This window comes from Oncorhynchus tshawytscha, linkage group LG20 (genome assembly GCF_018296145.1).
Source record: "Oncorhynchus tshawytscha isolate Ot180627B linkage group LG20, Otsh_v2.0, whole genome shotgun sequence".
In the NCBI taxonomy this organism is placed as follows: domain Eukaryota; kingdom Metazoa; phylum Chordata; class Actinopteri; order Salmoniformes; family Salmonidae; genus Oncorhynchus; species Oncorhynchus tshawytscha.
Window position 1 is genome coordinate 43,580,128 of NC_056448.1, and position 21,913 is coordinate 43,602,040.

The 21,913-nt window shown below is 42.5% G+C and overlaps 1 protein-coding gene across 2 annotated transcripts in view; it reads left to right on the forward strand.

Annotated features, from left to right (window-relative positions):
• Positions 1 to 21,913, forward strand: part of LOC112247575 (fibrillin-2) — a 247,297-nt gene that overhangs the window by 41,946 nt on the left and 183,438 nt on the right. For both annotated transcript variants that reach the window (XM_042302707.1, XM_042302708.1), the window contains exons 6-7: positions 7,132 to 7,329; positions 18,355 to 18,480. In XM_042302707.1, coding sequence (XP_042158641.1) covers positions 7,132 to 7,329; positions 18,355 to 18,480 — 324 coding nt within the window. The remainder of the gene's footprint in view (positions 1 to 7,131; positions 7,330 to 18,354; positions 18,481 to 21,913) is intronic.

A 21,913-nucleotide genomic window follows, 5' to 3' on the forward strand; every position in this document is an offset into this window, starting at 1 on the left:
AGCTTGTTTGATGAGATCACTCCATGTTGTCTGAATTGGAAAAAGATGTACAGTCACAACGTTCCTGGGTGTCACTGGAGAAAAAAAACTGTTGTTTGCATCTCTGTTTAAAGTCTCATTGGTGTTTGTGTGTGTGTGGTCATTGTCAATGTAAATTTACACACTGGGCTTAAAGAGTCTAGATTTAACATTTCTACTGAGCAAATGACCTAGAGTCGAGGTGCAGCCAAAATGCACAGCTCTCAACCCTGCCGTAAAAGCAAATCCTTTATAAATAGCTTAACTTGACCCTCAATTACCTTAAACGAGCCTCCTATTTACTTGCTATATACATATACACCATACACCATTCTTTGCTAGCAACTTAACATCAAAACCTGCTGTAGATAAGCAAAACAGTCGAGCAAAATAGCTCATCAATATTGGCTTTTCAAAATTAGCCTATCAAAATTGGCCTATCAAAATTAGCCTATCAAAATTGGCCTATCAAAATTAGCCTATCAAAATTGGCCTATCAAAATTAGCCTATCAAAATTGGCCTATCAAAATTAGCCTATCAAAATTAGCCTATCAAAATTGGCCTATCAAAATTAGCCTATCAAAATTAGCCTATCAAAATTGGCCTATCAAAATTGGCCTATCAAAATTTGCCTATCAAATCTAGCCATTCAAAAGTCAACACATGATTATTCACTTTGACCTATTTCTCTTTTAACTATCTCTCAATATCCACATTTGGTTCAAAAGGTCTGTTGGGACATGCAGCACTGCTACTACATCACTGTAGTACTGCCACGGTAGCGTTTCATTATATGAAGATACTATATTTAGTACTGTAACATGTGTCATACTGACTGACTGTCCATATAGGCCCGTATTCTCACCAAATCTGGACGCTTAACTGGAATTTCCGCTCACATTGACGTCAATGACCAATTTGTCCTGCCTTATCCAACTCTGAATTGGCTGGGCCCTTGGTCAGCTAAATGAAACGGCCTGTGATCTCATCCACTCTAATGGGATAGATGTTTGGTGTCTAACATCCTGTGTGGACCAACAGCTCTTTTCACTCTCACTCACTCACTCACTCACTCACTCACTCACTCACTCACTCACTCACTCACTCACTCACTCACACACTCACTCTCACTCACTCGGTTACTCACTTACTCACTCTGTCCCAGTTGGCCGCAGCCCTTCTTGTAAATGTTTATAATTCAGTTAAAATGGTTTCGGGCCTGTAATGAAGTAGCACCATGTTTAGACCTGCACTCAGAGTTTCTGTCGGAGCCCCCCCACTCTCTTTATCTGTCTCCCCCTCCTCCTTCTATCTCTATCTCTGTCTCTCTCTCTTTCTGTCCTCTCTCTGTCTGTCTGTCTGTCTGTCTCTCTGTCTGTCTGTCTGTCTGTCTCTCTGTCTGTCTGTCTGTCTGTCTGTCTGTCTCTCTCTGTCTCTCTCTCTGTCTCTCTCTCTCTCTCTCTGTCTCTCTCTCTCTGTCTCTCTCTCTGTCTCTCTCTTTCTCTCTCTCTTTCCCTCTCTTCTCTATCAATTCAATTAATTTAATTTCAAAGGGCTTTATTGGCATGGGAAACATGTTTACATTGCCAAGGCAAGTGAAATGGATAAACAAATTAACAGTCTCTGTCTCAAAACAATAAAGTCTCAAATGTCTCTCTGTTTTCTCCCACAAGAAAAATAAATCTGTCTCTGTCTGTCTGTCTTCTCTGGTTCTTTTCTCTGGCAACAGGTCACAAATCTTGCTCTTTGATCTGAATTTCTAGATCTGTCTGTCTGTCTGTCTGTCTGTCTGTCTGTCTGTCTGGTCATCATTCAGGAGGTTAGGAAGTCTCAGTTTCTCATTTTGTCTCTAGCCTGTCTTCTCTCTCTGTCTCTACGGCGGCCTGTCTAGCAAGGCCTCTGTCTATCTATCTGTCTATCTGTCTCTCTCTATTCTCTCTCTGTCTCTGTCTGTCTATCTGCTCTGTTTTTCTCTAATTCTTTCTCTCTCTCTCTGTCTGTATCTGTTTGTCTCTCTCTCAATTCAATTCAATTCAATCAATTCAATTCAATTCAAGGGCTTTATTGACATGGGAAACATGTGTTAACATTGCCAAAGCAAGTGAGGTAGATAATATATAAAGTGAAATAAACAATAAAAATTAACAGTAGACATCACACATACAGATGTTTCAAAACAATAAAGACATTACAAATGTCATATTATATATATATACAGTGTTTTAACAATGACAAATGGTAAAGGACACAAGATAAAATAAATAAGCATAGATATGGGTTGTATTTACAATGGTGTTTGTTCTTCACTGGTTGCCCTTTTCTCGTGGCAACAGGTCACAAATCTTGCTGCTTTGATGGCACACTGTGGAATTTCACCCAGTAGATATGGGAGTTTTTCAAAATTGGATTTGTTTTCGAATTCTTTATGGATCTGTGTAATCTGAGGGAAATATGTCTCTCTAATATGGTCATACATTGGGCAGGAGGTTAGGAAGTGCAGCTCAGTTTCCACCTCATTTTGTGGGCAGTGAGCACATAGCCTGTCTTCTCTTGAGAGCCATGTCTGCCTACGGCGGCCTTTCTCAATAGCAAGGCTATGCTCACTGAGTCTGTACATAGTCAAAGCTTTCCTTAATTTTGGGTCAGTCACAGTGGTCAGGTATTCTGCCGCTGTGTACTCTCTGTGTAGGGCCAAATGTAGTTTGCTCTGTTTTTTTGTTAATTCTTTCCAATGTGTTAAAGTTATCTTTTTGCATTCTAGTTTGCTCTGTAGTGTGTGTTTGTGTTTTTTGTTAATTCTCCAGGTTCATCTCTCTGTAGGTGATGGCTGTCTGTAGCTCTTTTCAGCTCTTTTCAGCTCTCTCTCTGTCTCTCTCTGTCTCTGTCTCTCTCTCTGTCTCTATCTCTCTATCTCTCTCTCTGTCTCTGTCTCTGGCTCTCTCTGTCTCTCTCTGTTTCTCTCTCTCTCTCTCTGTTTCTCTCTCTCTCTCTCTGTCTCCCTCTGTCTATCTATCTGTCTATCTGTCTCTCTCTGTCTCTCTCTCTGTCTCTCTCTCTCTCTCTCTCTGTATGTTTGTCTCTCTCTCTCTCTCTCTCTGTCTCTCTCTGTCTCTCTCTGTCTCTGTCTCTCTCTCTCTCTCTCTGTCTCTGTCTCTGTTTCTCTCTGTCTCTCTCTGTTTCTCTCTCTGTCTCTCTCTCTCTCTCTCTCTGTCTCTATCTCTCTCTGTCGCTCTCTCGCTCTCTCTCGCTCTCTGTCTCTGTCTCTGTTTCTCTCTGTCTCTCTCTGTTTCTCTCTCTGTCTCTCTCTCTCTCTCTCTGTCTCTCTCTCTCTCTGTTTCTCTCTCTCTCTCGCTCTCTGTCTCTGTCTCTGTTTCTCTCTCAGTGCAGAAGTGTTGATGTGTTTCCTGACATGTATAATGACACACAGACAAACGTGTTAAACAGTAGATGTGGGTACTTGGAAAAAGATCTAGGGTGAATGAATAATACAAACCAGGTTTAATGCAGGAAAGCCATAGATCCGGTGGCAGAGATGTCATCACTTCAAATCCCTCATGCTTACATGCATATTCACTTGTCGGCCATGCTTCTGTTTTCATCCCATCGTTTCTCATGGATCCGCCTTTGGCCCCATCTGGGGAGAAGATACTTTAAACGTCCAATGTCCCCTTTTCAGTTGTGTCAGAGACACAGAGTACTTACTTTGACCCATTTTTTTTCCTTCATTTTTTGGAGTTTCTCTAAAGAGTATTTCAGAGGGGGGTTTGGACCATATCAACATTGCTTTCTTTTAGACAGGAACACATTTTTTCTTCATGAAACAACTTTGTTTTTATTTGAGAAAAGCTATTCCTCTGAAAATTCTCTCAGATCTGAGCTGGGACAAGACGCACAGCATACATCATTACGCACAGCATACATTATTGGACACTGTCTGTATACACTTACCATATGGGGTGGCAGGTTGCCTAGTGGTTAGAGCGATCAAATCCCTGAGCTGAGAAGGTAAAAAATCTGTTTTTCTGCCCCTGAACAAGGCAGTTAACCCACTGTTCCCCAGTCGGCCATCGTTGTAAATAAGAATTTGTTCTTAACTGACTTGCCTAGTTAAATAAAGGTTACATTTAAATATTTGATTGATAGTTAATAAAGCTAATATAATTAAACTAAAGTTTACGGTATTAGATTGAAAAAATGACATAAGAATGTTTTAAGAAACCATAGTTACAGATGACGTCACCTCATTTCACCTTTTTATTTTCGGCCAGGCAGGCTAGCGTGTTTCGGCAGTTATGTCTTCATCAGCTCTGTAAATTATTATGTGGATTATAATTAATGGAATTTTTTTGTAAGGGTTGATACATTTTTCTTTAGTGAAAATCAAGTCTGACATTTTATAGTGGAAATTACAAACTTTAGAAGCCTTTTTGAACCTTGAATATACTACAAGTTTGCATTTCCTGCTGTGCCTTCTCACCAACAAACGAGTGATCAAATTAAGATTCTACATCTGTAGTTGTGATGTACTGTATTGCTACATCTTTGGATGTGTTTTCCATCTACTCCGAGGTTTTCCCTTTGTGGTAATCTAAGACCAAAGATAACATTCACTTCTGTAGGAATGCCCATTTTTATAAGCAACATGTAAAATGTTACTCATGTGGAAAAGTGAAATAGTGCTTAGGGTTGGTATTGTGGGTGAATCTGATATCTTTTTGAACCCCGGCTCCACCCCTCATCTCCACCCCGGCTCCACCCCTCATCTCCACCCCGGCTCCACCCCTCATCTCAACCCCGGCTCCACCCCTCATCTCAACCCTGGCTCCACCCCTCATCTCAACCCCGGCTCCACCTCTCAATCTCCACCCCTCATCTCCACCCCTCATCTCAACCCCGGCTCCACCCCTCATCTCCACCCCAGCTCCACCCCTCATCTCAACCCCGGCTCCACCCCTCATCTCCACCCCGGCTCCACCCCTCATCTCCACCCCTCATCTCATCTCATATTTCCACCTTTATCTGTCTCCTCTTCATTCATTCTCTGTCAATAAACGATACAAATAAAAAAGGATAGGGGAAATCTACTCTCATTAAAAACGTCGTCAAAATAGAAGAGGGCCTAGAACTGATCCTTGAGGAACCCCCATTCTACTTTTCTGGGCTGAAGATCTGATGTTTTTGAATACTATGTAACATTGCTCTTTGTTCTTCAGATAAGTTTTAAATCATGCATCACATAAGTAAACAAGCTCCCTTTAAAATAAAGGAAAAATGTAGAGTACAGTATCTATGAAGATGACAGCTGACTTAGCATATTCAGTATAAAACTGTTATGGAGGAGAGCTAGAGTTACCTCGACTAACCTGTACCCCTGCACATTAACTCGGTACCGGTACCCCCTGTATATAGCCTCGTTATTGTTATTTTATTTTTTTACTTATATTTAGTAAATATTTTCTTAACTCTATTTCTTGGATTGCATTGTTGGTTAAGGGCTTGTAAGTAAGCATTCGGTGCTTGTGACTAATACAATTTGATTTGATTTGATTAGAGGTCTATCACATTGCTAACCAACAGTATCCCTAACAAAGCAATGTTTTTTATGTTAGCCTTGTAGACAACACCGTTATGTTAGCCTTGTAGACAACACCGTTATGTTAGCCTTGTAGACAACACCGTTATGTTAGCCTTGTAGACAACACCATTATGTTAGCCGTGTAGACAACACCATTATGTTAGCCTTGTAGACAACACCATTATGTTAGCCTTGTAGACAACACCATTATGTTAGCCTTGTAGACAACACCATTATGTTAGCCTTGTAGACAACACCATTATGTTAGCCTTGTAGACAACACCATCATGTTAGCCTTGTAGACAACACCGTTATGTGAGCCTTGTAGACAACACCATTATGTTAGCCTTGGAGACAACACCGTTATGTGAGCCTTGTAGACAACACCATCATGTTAGCCTTGTAGACAACACCATTATGTTAATCTTGTAGCAGATATAGATACGAGAGGCTCTCCAGTGCTTCCAAAAATGTTGTTATGTTACAACCTTATTCCCAAGAACACAGTGGCCTCCATCATTCTTAAATGGTAGAAGTTTGGATCCACTAAGACTCTTCCTAGAGCTGGCCGCCCGGCCGAACTGAGCAAACGGGGAAAAGGCCCTTGGTCAGGGAGGTGACCAAGAACCCGATGGTCACTCTGACAGAGCTCCAGAGTTCCTCTGTGAAGGAACCTTGCAGAAGGACAACCATCTCTGCTGCACATAATCAATCAGGCCTTTATGGTAGAGTGGCCAGACGGAAGCCACTCCTTGACAACTCGCTTGGAGTTTGCCAAAAGGCAACTAAAGGACTCTCAGACCGTGAGAAACAAGATTCTCTTGTCTGATGAAACCAAGATGGAACTCTTCAGCCTGAATGTCAAGCGTCACGTCTGGAGGAAACCTTGCACTATCCCTACGGTGAAGCACGGTGGTGGCAGCATCATGCTGTGGGGATGTTTTTCAGCGGCAGGGACTGGCAGACTAGTCAGGATCGAGGGAAAGATGAATGGAGCAAAGTACAGAGAGATCCTTAATGAAAACCTGCTACAGAGCGCTCAGGACCTCAGACTGGGCTGAAGGTTCACCTTCCAACAGGACAAAGACTCAAAGCACACAGCCAAGACAATGCAGGAGTGGCTTCGGGGCAAGTCTCTGAATGTCTTTGAGTAGCCTAGCCATAGGCCGGACATGATCCCGATCAAACATCTCTGGAGAGACCTGAACACCCCAAATACAGGTGTGTCAAGCTTGTAGCGTCATACCCAAGAAGACTCGAGGCTGTAATCGTTGCCAAAGGTGCTTCAACAAAGCACTGAGTAAAGGGTCTGAGTACTTATGTAAATGTGATATTTCCATTTGTTCTTTTTTGTACATTTGCAAAAATGTCTAAAAACCTGTTTTTGCTTCGTCATTATGGGATATTGTGTGTAGCTTAATGAGGAGGGGGGTGTTTTAATCCATTTTAGAATGAGTCTGTAACGTCACAAAATGTTGGGTTTGAATGCACTGTAACTACCAACTGCTTCTAATGGAATCCCCTTGCTCTCTCCCAGACTACAGGACAGGCCCGTGCTTCACCAAGGTCAGCAACCAGATGTGCCAGGGCCAGGTGAGTGGCATCGTGTGCACCAAGACCCTGTGCTGTGCCACGGTGGGGCGTGCCTGGGGACACCCCTGCGAGATGTGTCCGGCCCAGCCCCAGCCATGCCGCCGAGGCTTCATCCCCAACATACGCACCGGAGCCTGCCAGGGTGAGGAGTGGAATACGTCAAGATTAAACTAGCATTCCAATATTTTTATATTAATTAAGTCATTCATTGGACACACTTTTTTTGTCAAGTGTTTGTGAAGTTTGGTCCAAAAAATGTTTGTTTTCGGCGAATTGTGTTCACATAAGGTCAAAATCAAGCTAACTGGCTGAGCTAAATTTATAATTATAGGATGAGAGGTGTAGCCACAATTGATAATAAACAATTATCAACATGTAATTACACAAACAGCAAATGTCCACTACAATGTGCATTGCAGATAATTTTAGCCACAGTTTTTGAAAAAGCATTTGAAAACAAAGACATTAGACCAGCTGAGGTCAAAATGCCAGCCTTGTTATCCAGTTCATTGTCACCTGACCTGGGAATGCCCCCTACGGACACGCCCACAGGTCTCTATTGAATTCTAATGGGCCTTGCTCTGAGAGGGAGGGGTGAAGGGGCCCTAAATATTCATTAGGATGATGACACACACACACAAACCAGGCTTTGCGTCTCTCGTCTGCTGACGGACTAAGGGTCCTGAGTCAGTCAATTCAGGAAGAGATTTTAATTTAATATTTTTTTTAAATGAAGACTTTTCACATAAATAGTTTCTCTCTTTTCAGCTTATTGAGAAATCATTGAAAATAGATGCAATTTTTCAATAATTGAATTGGCCTGAACCCTGTGTGTGTGTGTGTGTGTGTGTATGTGTGTATGTGTGTGTGTGTGTGTGTGTGTGTGTGTGTGTGTGTGCATGTCACTGCATTGTTATAGGCAATATTTCACACCACCCTCACCCCCTCCTCACCCTCCCCCCAAAAAAGCCTTTTGTGAACTCTCGACTCTTTTTTTTCTCTCTTCCTAGCTCTGACTTTGCTGTTAGCTACTTTATTGAGGAAAAATGTACTTACTATGACTGTGATATGTGGTTGTCCCACCTAGCTATCTCAAGATGAACGCACTAAATGTAAGTCGCTCTGGCTAAGAACGTCTGCTAAATGACTAAAATGTGAAATATTTAACGTTAGATAACAACGAACAAACTTACTACGCGGCCATGACGTCATGGCCTCTCGACGTTCGTCACATTAACACCGGTGCTAGAGCACGGCCATTTTGAAAAGTTACTTTTGAACCAACTGTCAAACTGTCAAACTGACCAACTGTCAAATAGCAGATCTTGACAATGGGCATATCGGAAAGGATCCATTACAGACGCAGAGCATAAATCCCTCCTTAGCGTTTCTAAACCCCTCCTGTGGTAAAACAGTGAAGGTCCCTCTCTGTGTTTTATTGCAGTATTTAGTATAAAGGACTTTAAAAGAGTGCAGACGTTCTCCTATCGTGTCTATGGTCTCATAGAGTGAAAAGTGAATGAATGAACAAGTGAATAGGAGTGAAAACCTCAGGTCACTAAAAGGTCAACCTAAAGCTACTCCCTCCTGATAATATCAACTAAACAGAAGCACCGTTCATGACACTTCCTAATCTCCACTCTCCAGCACTGCCTCTGTGAATAAGTAACTGCCTCTGCCCTTGTGTAGAGAGAACATGGAAAGAGGAAGGGAGGGATTGACAGAGAGAAATAGAGAAAGCATGGAGGGGGGAGGGACTAAATGGGGGGAGAGAATGCATGGTGGGAGGGAGTGAGGGAGGGAAATGGAGAGAGCCAGAGAGAGAGGAGGGATTAGAATGAGAGAGTCAGTCCATAAAGGTATTGAGAGAATGAGGTAGAAGGAGTGAGGGGGGGCCCCTTGAACATTTTATAAAGACCCTTCCACACAGCAGTGGAAGTAGTAGGAAGATGTGCTGTGTTGGGTCTACACAGCCTTGGTGCTGTCTCTGTTGAAGGAGTGAATGAACAGCTAGGTGTTAAATCTCCTGTAAAGCCCTCGCACCCCGCCTAGTGCCATGGCGACCGTCCGCCCACTGCCACGGCAACAAGGACGTGCCTGTAAAGCCCCCGTCGAGCAGTGATGTGAGGTCAGAATGAGAGAGAGAGAGGGAGAGAGCGAGGGGGGTGGGGGGATAGAGCGAGATATGAATATACAGTACCTTCGGAAAGTATTCGGACCCCTTGACTTTTTTGTTAGGATACAGCCTTATTCTAAAATGGATTAAATTGTTTCCCCCCCTCATCAATCTACACACAATAACCCAAATTGACAAAGCAAAAACAGGTTTTTAGAATTTTTTGCTAATTTATAAAAAATAAAAAACTGAAATATTAAATTTACGTAAGTATTCAGACCCTTTACTCAGTACTTTGTTGAAGCACCTTTGGCAGCAATTTCAGCCTTGAGTCTTCTTGAGTATGACGCTACAAGCTTGGCACACATGTCAATTGGGGAGTATCTCTCAATCTTCTCTGCTCTGTCAGGTTGGATGGGGAGCGTTGCTGCACAGCTATTTTCAGGTCTCTCCAGCAATGTTCGATCAGGTCTGGGCTCTGGCTGGCCACTCAAGGACATTCAGAGACTTGTCCCAAAGCCACTTAGCTGTGTGCTTATGGTCATTGTCCTGTTGGAAGGTGAACCTTCGCCCTAGTCTGAGGTCCTGAGCGCTCTGGAGCAGGTTTTCATCATGGATCTCCCTGTACTTTGCTCTGTTCAACTTTGCCTCGATCCTGACTAGTCTCCCAGTCCCGGCCACTGGAAAACATCACCACAGATTGATTCTGCCAACACCATTCTTCACCGTAGGGATGGTGCAAGGTTTCCTTCAGACGTGACGCTTGGCATGCAGGCCAAAGGGTTCAATCTTGGTTTCATCAGACCAGAGAATCTTGTTTTTCATGGTCTGAGAGTCCTTTAGTTGCCTTTTGGCAAACTCCAAGCAGGCTGTCAACTGCATTTTACTGAGGAGTGGCTTCCATCTGGCCAGTCTACCATTAAAAGGCCTAATTGGTGGAGTGATGCTTAGATGGTTGTCCTTCTGGAAGTTTATCCCATTTCCACAGAGGAACTTTGGTGCTCTGTCAGAGTGACCATCGGGTTCTTGGTCACCTCCTTGACCAAGGAAGGCCCTTCTTCCCCGATTGCTCAGTTCGGCCAGGCGGCCAGCACTAGGAAGAGTCTTGGTGTTTCCAAACTTCTTCCATTTATGAATGATGGAGGCCACTGTGTTCTTGGGGACCTTCAATGCTGCAGAAATGTGTTGGTACCCTTCCCCAGATCTGTGCCTCGACACAATCCTGTCTCAGAGCTCTACGAACAATTCCTTCGACCTCGTAGCTTGGTTTTTGCTCTGACATGCACTGTCAACTTTGGGACCTTATACAGACAGCTTTGTGCCGTTCCAAATAATGTCCAATCAATTGAATTTACCACAGATGGCAAACTACAAGAAACAGGATGCACCTGACCTCTGTGATTGCCAACAAAGGGTTTTGCCACCAAGTAAATAAGTATTTCTGTTCTAATTTGCTTTGTTTGTTCAGAGGGGTCAAAAACCTTTTTCCCTCATTAAAATGTCAAATCAATTTATCACATTTTTGACATCATTTTTCTGGATTTTTTTTTTGTTAATCTGTATTCTCATGTTCAAATAAACCTACCATTAAAATGTATTATGGGGATCATTTCTTTGTCATTGTGGGAAAACGTACAAAATCAGCATGGGGATCAAATATCATTATTTTTCCCTCAATGTATTCTATGTCATAGATGATGTCATTATGGGGTATTGTGATGTCATTATGGGGTATTGCGATGTCATTATGGGGTATTGTGTGCAGATTGCTGAGGATAAAACAAAAAAATCAATTTTAGAATAAGGCTGTATCATAACAAAATGTGGAAAATGCGAAGGGGTCTTTCTGAAGGCACTGTATGTAAGGACGGAGAGACGCCCATCTGAGAATGAGAGCGATCTACATGTACCTATATCTACATCGGATCTACATGTACCTATATCTACATCGGATCTACATGTACCTATATCTACATCTGATCTACATGTACCTATATTTACATCTGATCTACATGTACCTATATCTACATCTGATCTACATGTACCTATATCTACATCTGATCTACATGTACCTATATCTACATCTGATCTACATGTACCTATATCTACATCTGATCTACATGTACCTATATCTACATCTGATCTACATGTACCTATATCTACATCTGATCTACATGTACCTATATCTACATCTGATCTACATGTACCTATAACTATATCTGATCTACATGTACCTATATCTACATGTACCTATATCCACTGACAAAGAAATGATCCGTCTATAATTTTAATGGTAGGTTTATTTGAACAGTGAGAGACAGAATAACAACAAAAAAATCCAGAAAAACGCATGTCAAAAATGTTAGAAATTGATTGGCATTTTAATGAGGGAAATAAGTATTTGACCCCTCTGCAAAACATGACTTAGTACTTGGTGGCAAAACCCTTGGCAGCAATTTCAGCCTCTGACGTTTCTTGTTAGTTTGCACACATCTCAGGAGGGTTTTGTCCCAGTATCTTTGCAGATCTTCTCAAGTCATTCAGGTCTGGAGGCTGACGTTGCTGCAACACCATTTTCTTCCCTCCACAGATGTTCTATGGGATTCAGGTCTGGAAACTGGCTAGGCCAGTCCAGGACATTAATGTACTTGTCCTTGAGCCAGCCCTTTGTTGCCTTGGCCGTGTGTTTTGGTCATTGTCATGTTGGAATACCCATTCACAACCCATTTTCCTGCCCTGGCTGAAGGAGGCAGGTTCTCATCCCAAGATCTCTCTGTACATGGCCCCTCCATCATCTCTTTGATGCGGTGAAGTTGTCCTGTCCCCCACTGCAGAAAACACCCCCACAATTGATAATGTTTCCACCTCCATGTTTGACGGTGGGGATGGTGATGGTGTCAAGGTTCCTCCTTCCAAACACGGCGAGTTGCATGCAGGCCAAAGGTTCCATCTAGGAAGGTCTCATCTGACCACAAATCTTGTTTCCATGTTCTGAATCATTCAGATGTTCATTGGCAACCTTCAATGCGGGCATGTGTATGTGCCCTTCCCCAGATCTGTGCAGGCGCACAATTAAAAGGCCTCATTGGTGGAGTGATGTTAACAATGGTTTTCTTGTCTGACTTGGTCCCAGCTGCCTTGACATCATTGACAACTTCCTCCCCTGTAGAGTGACCTGAGGTTCTTGGTCACCATTCTCATGATAATGCCCAATCCACGATTGAGATCTTTAGCCCCAGGCCAAACTAGGACAGTCTTTGTGTTTCTTCCATTTATGAATGATGGAGGCCACTTGTCCTTGGGGACCAAGCAATGTTTTGCAGAAATGGTCTTGTAGCCCTTCCCCAGCCTTCTGTAAGTCACAATCTTGTCCCTGACATCCTTGTTGTTAAGCTTGGTCTTTGGTCTTGGCCATGGTGGAAAATTTGGATCTGATCATTTTTTTTGTGGAAACGTTCAAAATACAGGTAACAAATCTCATTTTTACCCTCAATCTCAGCTAGACCTGTAAAACAACAGGAAGCCAGAAATCTTTCTAATTGAGAGGGGTCAAATACTTATTTCCCTCATTAAAATGCAAATCAATTTATAACATTTTTGACATGCGTTTTTCTGGATTTTTTTGTTGTTGTTAATCTGTCTCTCACTGTTCAAATAAACCTACCATTAAAATTATAGACGGATCATTTCTTTGTCAGTGGGAAAACGTACAAAATCAGCAGGGGATCAAATACTTTTTTCCCTCAATGTATGCATAGATGAAAACAACAGAGAGTCGCAGCGGTGAAAAGGGATGGGGGTATCATGCTACATCTGATCTACATGTACCTATAGCTACATCTGATCTACATGTACCTATAGCTACATCTGATCTACATGTACCTATAGCTACATCTGATCTACATGTACCTATAGCTACATCTGATCTACATGTACCTATAGCTACATCTGATCTACATGTACCTATAGCTACATCTGATCTACATGTACCTATATCAACATCTGATCTACATGTACCTATAGCTACATCTGATCTACATGTACCTATAGCTACATCTGATCTACATGTACCTATAGCTACATCTGATCTACATGTACCTATAGCTACATCTGATCTACATGTACCTATATCTACATTTGATCTACATATACATATATCTACATCTGATCTAGATGTATCTATAGCTACATCTGATCTACATGTACCTATATCTACATCTGATCTACATGTACCTACAGTGGGGAGAACAAGTATTTGGTACACTGCCGATTTTTCAGGTTTTCCTACTTACAAAGCATGTAGAGGTCTGTCATTTTTATCATAAGTATACTTCAACTGTGAGAGACAGAATCTAAAACAAAAAATCCAGAAAATCACATTGTATGTTTTTTAAGTAATTCATTTGCATTTTATTGCATGACATAAGTATTTGATACATCAGAAAAGCAGAACTTAATATTTGGTCCAGAAACCTTTGTTTGCAATTACAGAGATCATACCTTTCCTGTAGTTCTTGACCAGGGTTGCACACACTGCAGCAGGGATTTTGGCCCACTCCTCCATACAGTCTTTCTCCAGATCCTTCAGGTTTCGGGGCTGTCGATGGGCAATATGGACTTTCAGCTCCCTCCAAAGATTTTCTATTGGGTTCAGGTCTGGAGACTGGCTAGGCCACTCCAGGACCTTGAGATGCTTCTTACGGAGCCACTCCTTAGTTGCCTTGGCTGTGTGTTTCAGGTTGTTGTCATGCTGGAAGACCCAGCCACGACCCATCTTCAATGCTCTTACTGAGGGAAGGAGGTTGTTGGCCAAGATCTCGCGATACATGGCCCAATCCATCCTCCCCTCAATAGGGTGCAGTCGTCCTGTCCCCTTTGCAGAACAGCATCCCCAAAGAATGATGTCTCCACCTCCATGCTTCACGGTTGGGAGGGTGTTCTTGGGGTTGTACTCATCCTTCTTCTTCCTCCAAAAACGGCGAGTGGAGTTTAGACCAAAAAGCTCTATTTTTGTCTCATCAGACTACATGACCTTCTCCCATTCCTCCTCTGGATCATCCAGATGGTCATTGGAAACCTTCAGACGGGCCTGGACATGCGCTGGCTTGAGCAGGGGGACCTTGCGTGCGCTGCAGGATTTTAATCCATGACGGCGTAGTGTGTTACTAATGGTTTTCTTTAAGACTGTGGTCCCAGCTCTCTTCAGGTCATTGACCAGGTCCTGCCGTGTAGTTCTGGGCTGATCCCTCACCTTCCTCATGATCATTGATGCCCCACAAGGTGAGATCTTGCATGGAGCCCCAGACCAAGGGTGATTGACCGTCATCTTGAACTTCTTCCATTTTCTAATAATTGCGCCAACAGTTGTTGCCTTCTCACCAAGCTGGTTGCCTATTGTCCTGTAGCCCATCCCAGCCTTGTGCAGGTCTAATATTTTATCCCTGATGTCCTTACACAGCTCTCTGGTCTTGGCCATTGTGGAGAGGTTGGAGTCTGTTTGATTGAGTGTGTGGACAGGTGTCTTTTATACAGGTAACGAGTTCAAACAGGTGCAGTTAATACAGGTAATGAGTGGAGAACAGGAGGGCTTCTTAAAGAAAAACTATCAGGTCTGTGAGAGCCGGAATTTTTACTGGTTGGTAGGTGATCAAATACTTTTGTCATGTAATAAAATGCAAATTAATTACTTAAAAATCATACAATGTGATTTTCTGGATTTTTGTTTTAGATTCTGTCTCTCACAGTTGAAATGTACCTATGATAACAATTACAGACCTCTACATGCTTTGCTATTAGGAAAACCTGCAAAATCTGCAGTGTATCAAATACTTGTTCTCCCCACTGTGTACCTACATTTACTTGATCTACATTTACCTATCATGTACACAAATACAGCAAATATAACTCTGCTTTGCAGATGTTAGTAAAGAATAAAGCCACAAGCCAAAAAAGTGTTAGGTGTGTTGTTTATTAACACCTCGTCGCCCCACCACCAATGTGGTAGACATTATGGCCAAGCCATTCCAGATGGCATACTGACACCAGTGTGGGGTGGTGGGGAAGAAAGGGCTGCCATGCTGCTGACTGAGACAAGCGTGGGTTAAATCACTGCAGTATGGAGCCATTCTCTCCATGTTTGAAATCCCTGCCAAAGAGTTTATGGGGAGCATCACGGGTCTGTGGTAGTCTCAACCTGACTGGAACATCAAAACCAAATATGTCCTAATATGTGCATGTGGTAGTCTCAACCTGACTGATGAGAGAGAGACGAGAGAGAGAGAGAGAGGAGTACTCATTCATCATCTAACTGAGCCTAGAGACATGCATGTTATGATATGCCACAGCTAAAGCAGCCATTTTGGTTTGAGTGTATTGTAAATGCAATGAAAGATCTAAACTAACCAAACCCTCTGATAGTCAACCGTTTCAACAGTTATAATAACAGTTATGATTCTTCGGGTTATCCGACTGCTCTACCAGAGATTAGTACTGTGTATGGATTCACATGAGTAACTGGGTAACTGGGATCTATCAGAGATTAGTACTGTGTATGGATTAACATGGGTAACTGGGTAACTGGGATCTATCAGAGATTACTACTGTGTATGGATTAACATGGGTAACTGGGATCTATCAGAGATTACTACTGTTTATGGATTAACATGGGTAACTGGGATCTATCAGAGATTAGTACTGTGTATGGATTAACATGGGTAACTGGGTAACTGGGATCTATCAGAGATTAGATACCACTAGAGACAGGTTGCTACTACAGATACCACTAGAGATAGGTTGCTACTACAGATACCACTAGAGACAGGTTGCTACTACAGATACCACTAGAGATAGGTTGCTACTACAGATACCACTAGAGACAGGTTGTTACTACAGATACCACTAGAGACAGGTTGCTACTACAGATACCACTAGAGATAGGTTGCTACTACAGATACCACTAGAGACAGGTTGCTACTACAGATACCACTAGAGACAGGTTGCTACTACAGATACCACTAGAGATAGGTTGCTACTACAGATACCACTAGAGACAGGTTGCTACTACAGATACCACTAGAGACAGGTTGCTACTACAGATACCACTAGAGATAGGTTGCTACTACAGATACCACTAGAGACAGGTTGCTACTACAGATACCACTAGAGACAGGTTGCTACTACAGATACCACTAGAGACAGGTTGCTACTACAGATACCACTAGAGACAGGTTGCTACTACAGATACCACTAGAGATAGGTGCTACTACAGATACCACTAGAGACAGGTTGCTACTACAGATACCACTAGAGACAGGTTGCTACTACAGATACCACTAGAGATAGGTTGCTACTACAGATACCACTAGAGACAGGTTGCTACTACAGATACCACTAGAGACAGGTTGCTACTACAGATACCACTAGAGATAGGTTGCTACTACAGACACCACAAACCATTTTGATACACACTGAGTTTACAAAACATTTTGAACACCTGCTCTAGTAGGTACCAGGCGGTTTGTGTCAACATACCAGGCGGTTTGCTGTCAACATACCAGGCGGTTTGCTACAACAGATACCACGGTTTGTGAGACAGCGTTTTTTGTCTACTACAGATACCACCAGGTGGTTTGTGCTACTACCAGGTGGTTTTGCTCAACAGATACCACTAGGCGGTTTGTGTCAAGATACCACTAGAGACAGGTTTTGCTACTACAGATACCACTAGAGACAGGTTGCTACTACAGATACCACTAGAGTTTAGTGTTAACTACTACAGACACCACAAACCATTTTGATACCAGGTGAGTTTTACAAAACATTTTGAACAGGTGGTTTAGTCAGGTACCAGGTGGTTTGTGTCAACATACCAGGCGGTTTGTGTCAACATACCAGGCGGTTTATGTCAACTTACCAGGCGGTTTGTGTCAACGTACCAGGCGGTTTGTGTCAACGTACCAGGCGGTTTGTGTCAACGTACCAGGCGGTTTGTGTCAACGTACCAGGCGGTTTGTGTCAACTTACCAGGCGGTTTGTGTCAACGTACCAGGCGGTTTATGTCAACGTACCAGGCGGTTTGTGTCAACGTACCAGGCGGTTTGTGTCAACGACCAGGCGGTTTGTGTCAACGTACCAGGCGGTTTGTGTCAACGTACCAGGCGGTTTGTGTCAACGTACCAGGCGGTTTGTGTCAACGTACTAGGCGGTTTGTGTCAACGTACCAGGCGGTTTGTGTCAACGTACCAGGCGGTTTGTGTCAACGTACCAGGCGGTTTGTGTCAACGTACTAGGCGGTTTGTGTCAATGCCGCTCAACAGTTTCCCATGTGTATCAAGAATGTTCCACCACCAGGCCTATTTAGTGGTGCAGCAGTCTAAGGCACTGCATCACAGTGCTTGAGTTGTCACTACAGCCCCGGGTTTGATCCCAGGCAGTGTCACAGCCGGCCGTGACCGGGAGACCCATAAAGCGGCGCGCATTTGGCCTAGCGTCGTCCGGGTTAGGGGAGGGTTTGGCTGGCCGGGATTTCCTTGTTCCATCCCACTCGTTGTGGCGTGCCGGGTGCCTGCAAGCTGACTTCGGTCAACAGTTGGATGGTGTTTCCTCTGACACATTGGTGCTTCTGGGTTAAGCGAGCAGAGTTGTGTTTCAGAGGATGCATGGCTGTTGAGTCCGTAGGGGAGTTGCAGCGATGGGACAAGACTGTAACTACCAATTGGGGAGAAAAAGGGCTAAAAAGTACAACATCAAAAATAATGGTTTACCACCCGAAGGACCTCCAGCCAACTTGACGCTACTGGGAATCATTGTCAACATTGGCCAGCATCCCTGTGGAATTCTGGCCCCGATGAGTTGAGGCTGTTCTGGGGGGGCAATTCAATGTTGGGAATATTAGCGTTTGGAATGAAACTCGTAAGATTAACACTTTCCTCTGACCTTCGAATTAGGATTCAATAAGGCTTCTAATTATGGAGACCGATTACATTTTACAGTGTGCAGCGTTGACCTGAACGCAGTTGTGGTTGTTTATGTGCTCCACTCTCATTTGCCCAGATGTTGACGAGTGCCAGGCCATCCCGGGACTCTGCCAGGGAGGAAATTGCATCAACACCGTGGGTTCGTACGAGTGCAAGTGTCCAGCTGGCCACAGGCAGAAAGAGGGCTCCCAGAAGTGCGAGGGTGAGTTACGCAGGAAATGGTGGCAGACATTTGGGCTTAATGATACTTTTTCTCTCATTTCCCTTTTTATCTAATTTACCGTGAAACCGCTCAAGATACACAATAATGGATATTGAAGTAAGATTAAAAAAAATGTTTTATCTTTATTTAACTAAGTAAGTCAGTTAAGAACAAATTCTTATTTTCAATAACGGCCTAGGAACAGTGGGTTAACTGCCTGTTCAGGGGCAGAATTATATATTTGTACCTTGTCAGCTTAGGGATTTGAACTCGCAACCTTCCGGTTATTAGTCCAACGCTCTAACCACTCTGCTACCCTGTATAGTTTTATTGGGTATTGTAATGAGTATTTCTTTAACATCCTAAGGAATATACAGAAGTCCACTACTTGAACCTTCAGAAAGTATTCACACACCTTGACTTTTTCCACATTTTGTTGTGTTACAAAGTGGGATTAAAATGGATTGAATTGTCAAAGATCTACACAAATCTACACAAACAAATCTACACAAAATAATCTGTAGTGTCAAAGTGGAAGAAACATTCTAACATTTGAACAAAATATACGATAAATAAAACACTAATATGTCTTGGTTAGATAAGTATTCAACCCCCTGACTCAAACACATGTTAGAATCGCTTTTGGCAGTGATTACAGCTGTGAGTCTTTCTGGGTATGTCTCTAAGAGCTTTCCACACCTGGATTGTTCAACATTTGCCCATTTTCCAAATTCTTCAAGCTCAGTCAAATTGGTTGTTGATCATTGATAGACAACCATTTTCAGGTCTTGCCATAGATTTTCGAGTAGATTTAAGTCAAAACTGTAACTCGGGCACTCAGGAACATTCACTGTCTTCATGGTAAGGAACTCCAGTGTAGATTTGGCCTTGTTTTTTAGGTTATTGTCCTGCGGAATTAATCTCGCAGTGTCTAGTGGAAAGCAGACTGAACCAGGTTTTCCTCTAGGATTTGTTCCTGTGCTTAGCTCCATTCCGTTTATTTTTTATCCCAAAAAACGTCCTTAACGATTACGAGCATACCCATAACATGATAACACTATGCTTGCAAATATGAAGAGAGGAACTCAATTATGTGTTGATTGGATTTGCCCCAAATATAACACTAAGTATTCAGTACAAAACGTTAATTGCTTTGCCAAATATTTTGCTCTAATTACTTTAGTGCCTTGTTGCAAACAGCTTAGTATTGTGGAATAACTACAATGTTGTTGATCAATCCTACGTTTTCTCATATCACAGCCATTAAACTTAACTGTTTTGAAGTCACCATTGGCCTCATGGTGAAATCCCTGAGTGGTTTCCTTGTTCTCCGGCAACTGAGGTAGGAAGGACGCCTGTATCTTTGTAGTAACTGTGTGTATTGATCCATCCAAAGTGTAATTAATAACTTCACCCTGCTCAAACGGATATTCAATGTCAGACTTTTTGACCCGTCTACTAATAGGTGCCCTTCTTTGCGGGGCATTGGAAAATCTCCCTGTTCTTTTGTGGTTAAATCTGTGTTTAAAATTCACTGCTCGACTGAGTGACCTTACAGATAATTGTTATGTAAAACTCTATTGCACACAGAGTGAGTCCATACAACCTATTAAGTAACTTGTTAAGCACATTTTTACTCCTGCCAGAACAAAGGGTTTGAGTACTTATTGACTCAAGACATTTCAGCTTTTCAGTTCTAATACATTTAAAAACAAATAAATAAAAAACATAATTCTACTTTGACATTATGGGGTATTTTGTGTAGGGCAGTGAACAAAAATCTAAATGTAATCCATTTTAAATTCAGCCTGTAATACAACAAAATGTGGAAAAAGTCAAGGGGTGTGAAATCTTTGTGAACACACTGGGTACATGGAATGAAACAGTAAAATGATGTAGTGAGAAGTGGGTGTTAGCAACATGATCTCATCAAATCTGGTCTATATGTAACGTTTGTCTAAACCGAAGCAAACGGCAGAACTGTGATTTATGGACATGCATCGTTACAATTATTTCTTTAGCTCGTAAAGATTATGACTGTATAGAACTCAAGAACCTCTAGGGTTAGGGTGAGTTATAACTTTGAGAGTTTAAGGCAGGGCTCTCCAACCCTGTTCCTGTAGAACTACCCTCTTGTAGGTTTTAACTCCAACCCCAGTTGTAACTAACCTGGCTAATTATTAGAATCAGGTTTTCTAGATTAGGGTTGTAGTGAAAACCTACAGGACAGTAGCTCTCCAGGAACAGGGTTAAGGTTAACCTAGAGGACAGTAGCTCTCCAGGAACATGGTTAAGGTTAACCTAGAGGACAGTAGCTCTCCAGGAACAGGGTTGGAGTTGACCTACAGGATGGTAGCTCTCCAGGAACAGGGTTGGAGTGAAAACCTACAGGACAGTAGCTCTCCAGGAACAGGGTTAAGGTTAACCTAGAGGACAGTAGCTCTCCAGGAACAGGGTTAAGGTTAACCTAGAGGACATTAGCTCTCCAGGAACAGGGCTGGAGTTGACCTACAGGATGGTAGCTCTCTAGGAACAGGGTTGGAGTTAACCTACAGGACGGTAGCTCTCCAGGAACAGGGTTGTCGGTAAGGATAAACGGCAGGTTTTAGGTTTAAAACTGAAATACCACACTTTCAACTTAAACACTCAAACTCCCAATGTTCCTCTATGCAAGCCGTATGTTAGGCCTTCTGCCTTTTGGCCTTAGCCTAATGCCTACTCATGACAAGGCTTTCCTCTGAAACCATTTCAGAGTCCAAGACACTTAACAAGCTGTTTAGAACTTCGTAATTACAGTCTTGTAAATTCCTTGGGCTTTTTTAGGTCTGGCTCGACCCTCGCTAATTCCCGTTGTTGTGTTAGCCTCGTGGCTAATTGCTATCCTCCTACCGTCTCTTTAATTTTCTCAGTTCGTCTATCATTTACGTAAATATCTCAGTTAGTCTATAACATACGTCTGTTTCACCCTCTAGGTGCAAGGTACTTATTTACAAAACCGCTCATTCTAATTACATCCTCGTAAACAATGATCGTATTGTCTACGTGTTTAGATTTCAAATAGCAACTTGTTGTGTCTAGCATTTAAAAAGTCAACACAGTTAGAATCAAAGAAGTATCCTTGAGGTCACTTTCTTTCAGTGTGGAGTCTACTCGGGTAGACTCTAGGGTAGCCTAGTGATTAGAGCGTTGGACTAGTAACCGAAAGGTTGCATGATCGAATCCCCCGAGCTAACAAGGTAAATATCTGTCCTTCTGTCCCTGAAAAAGGCAGTTAACGCACTGTTCCTAGGCCGTGATTGAAAATAAGAATTTATTCTTAACTGACTTGCCTAGTTAAATAAAATAAAATAAAATAAAATAAAAACGTTGGTCAAATTTAGCTCTTTGTTTGCCTTTGGTGATAAAATACTTGTATATTGGGATTAGTACTGAT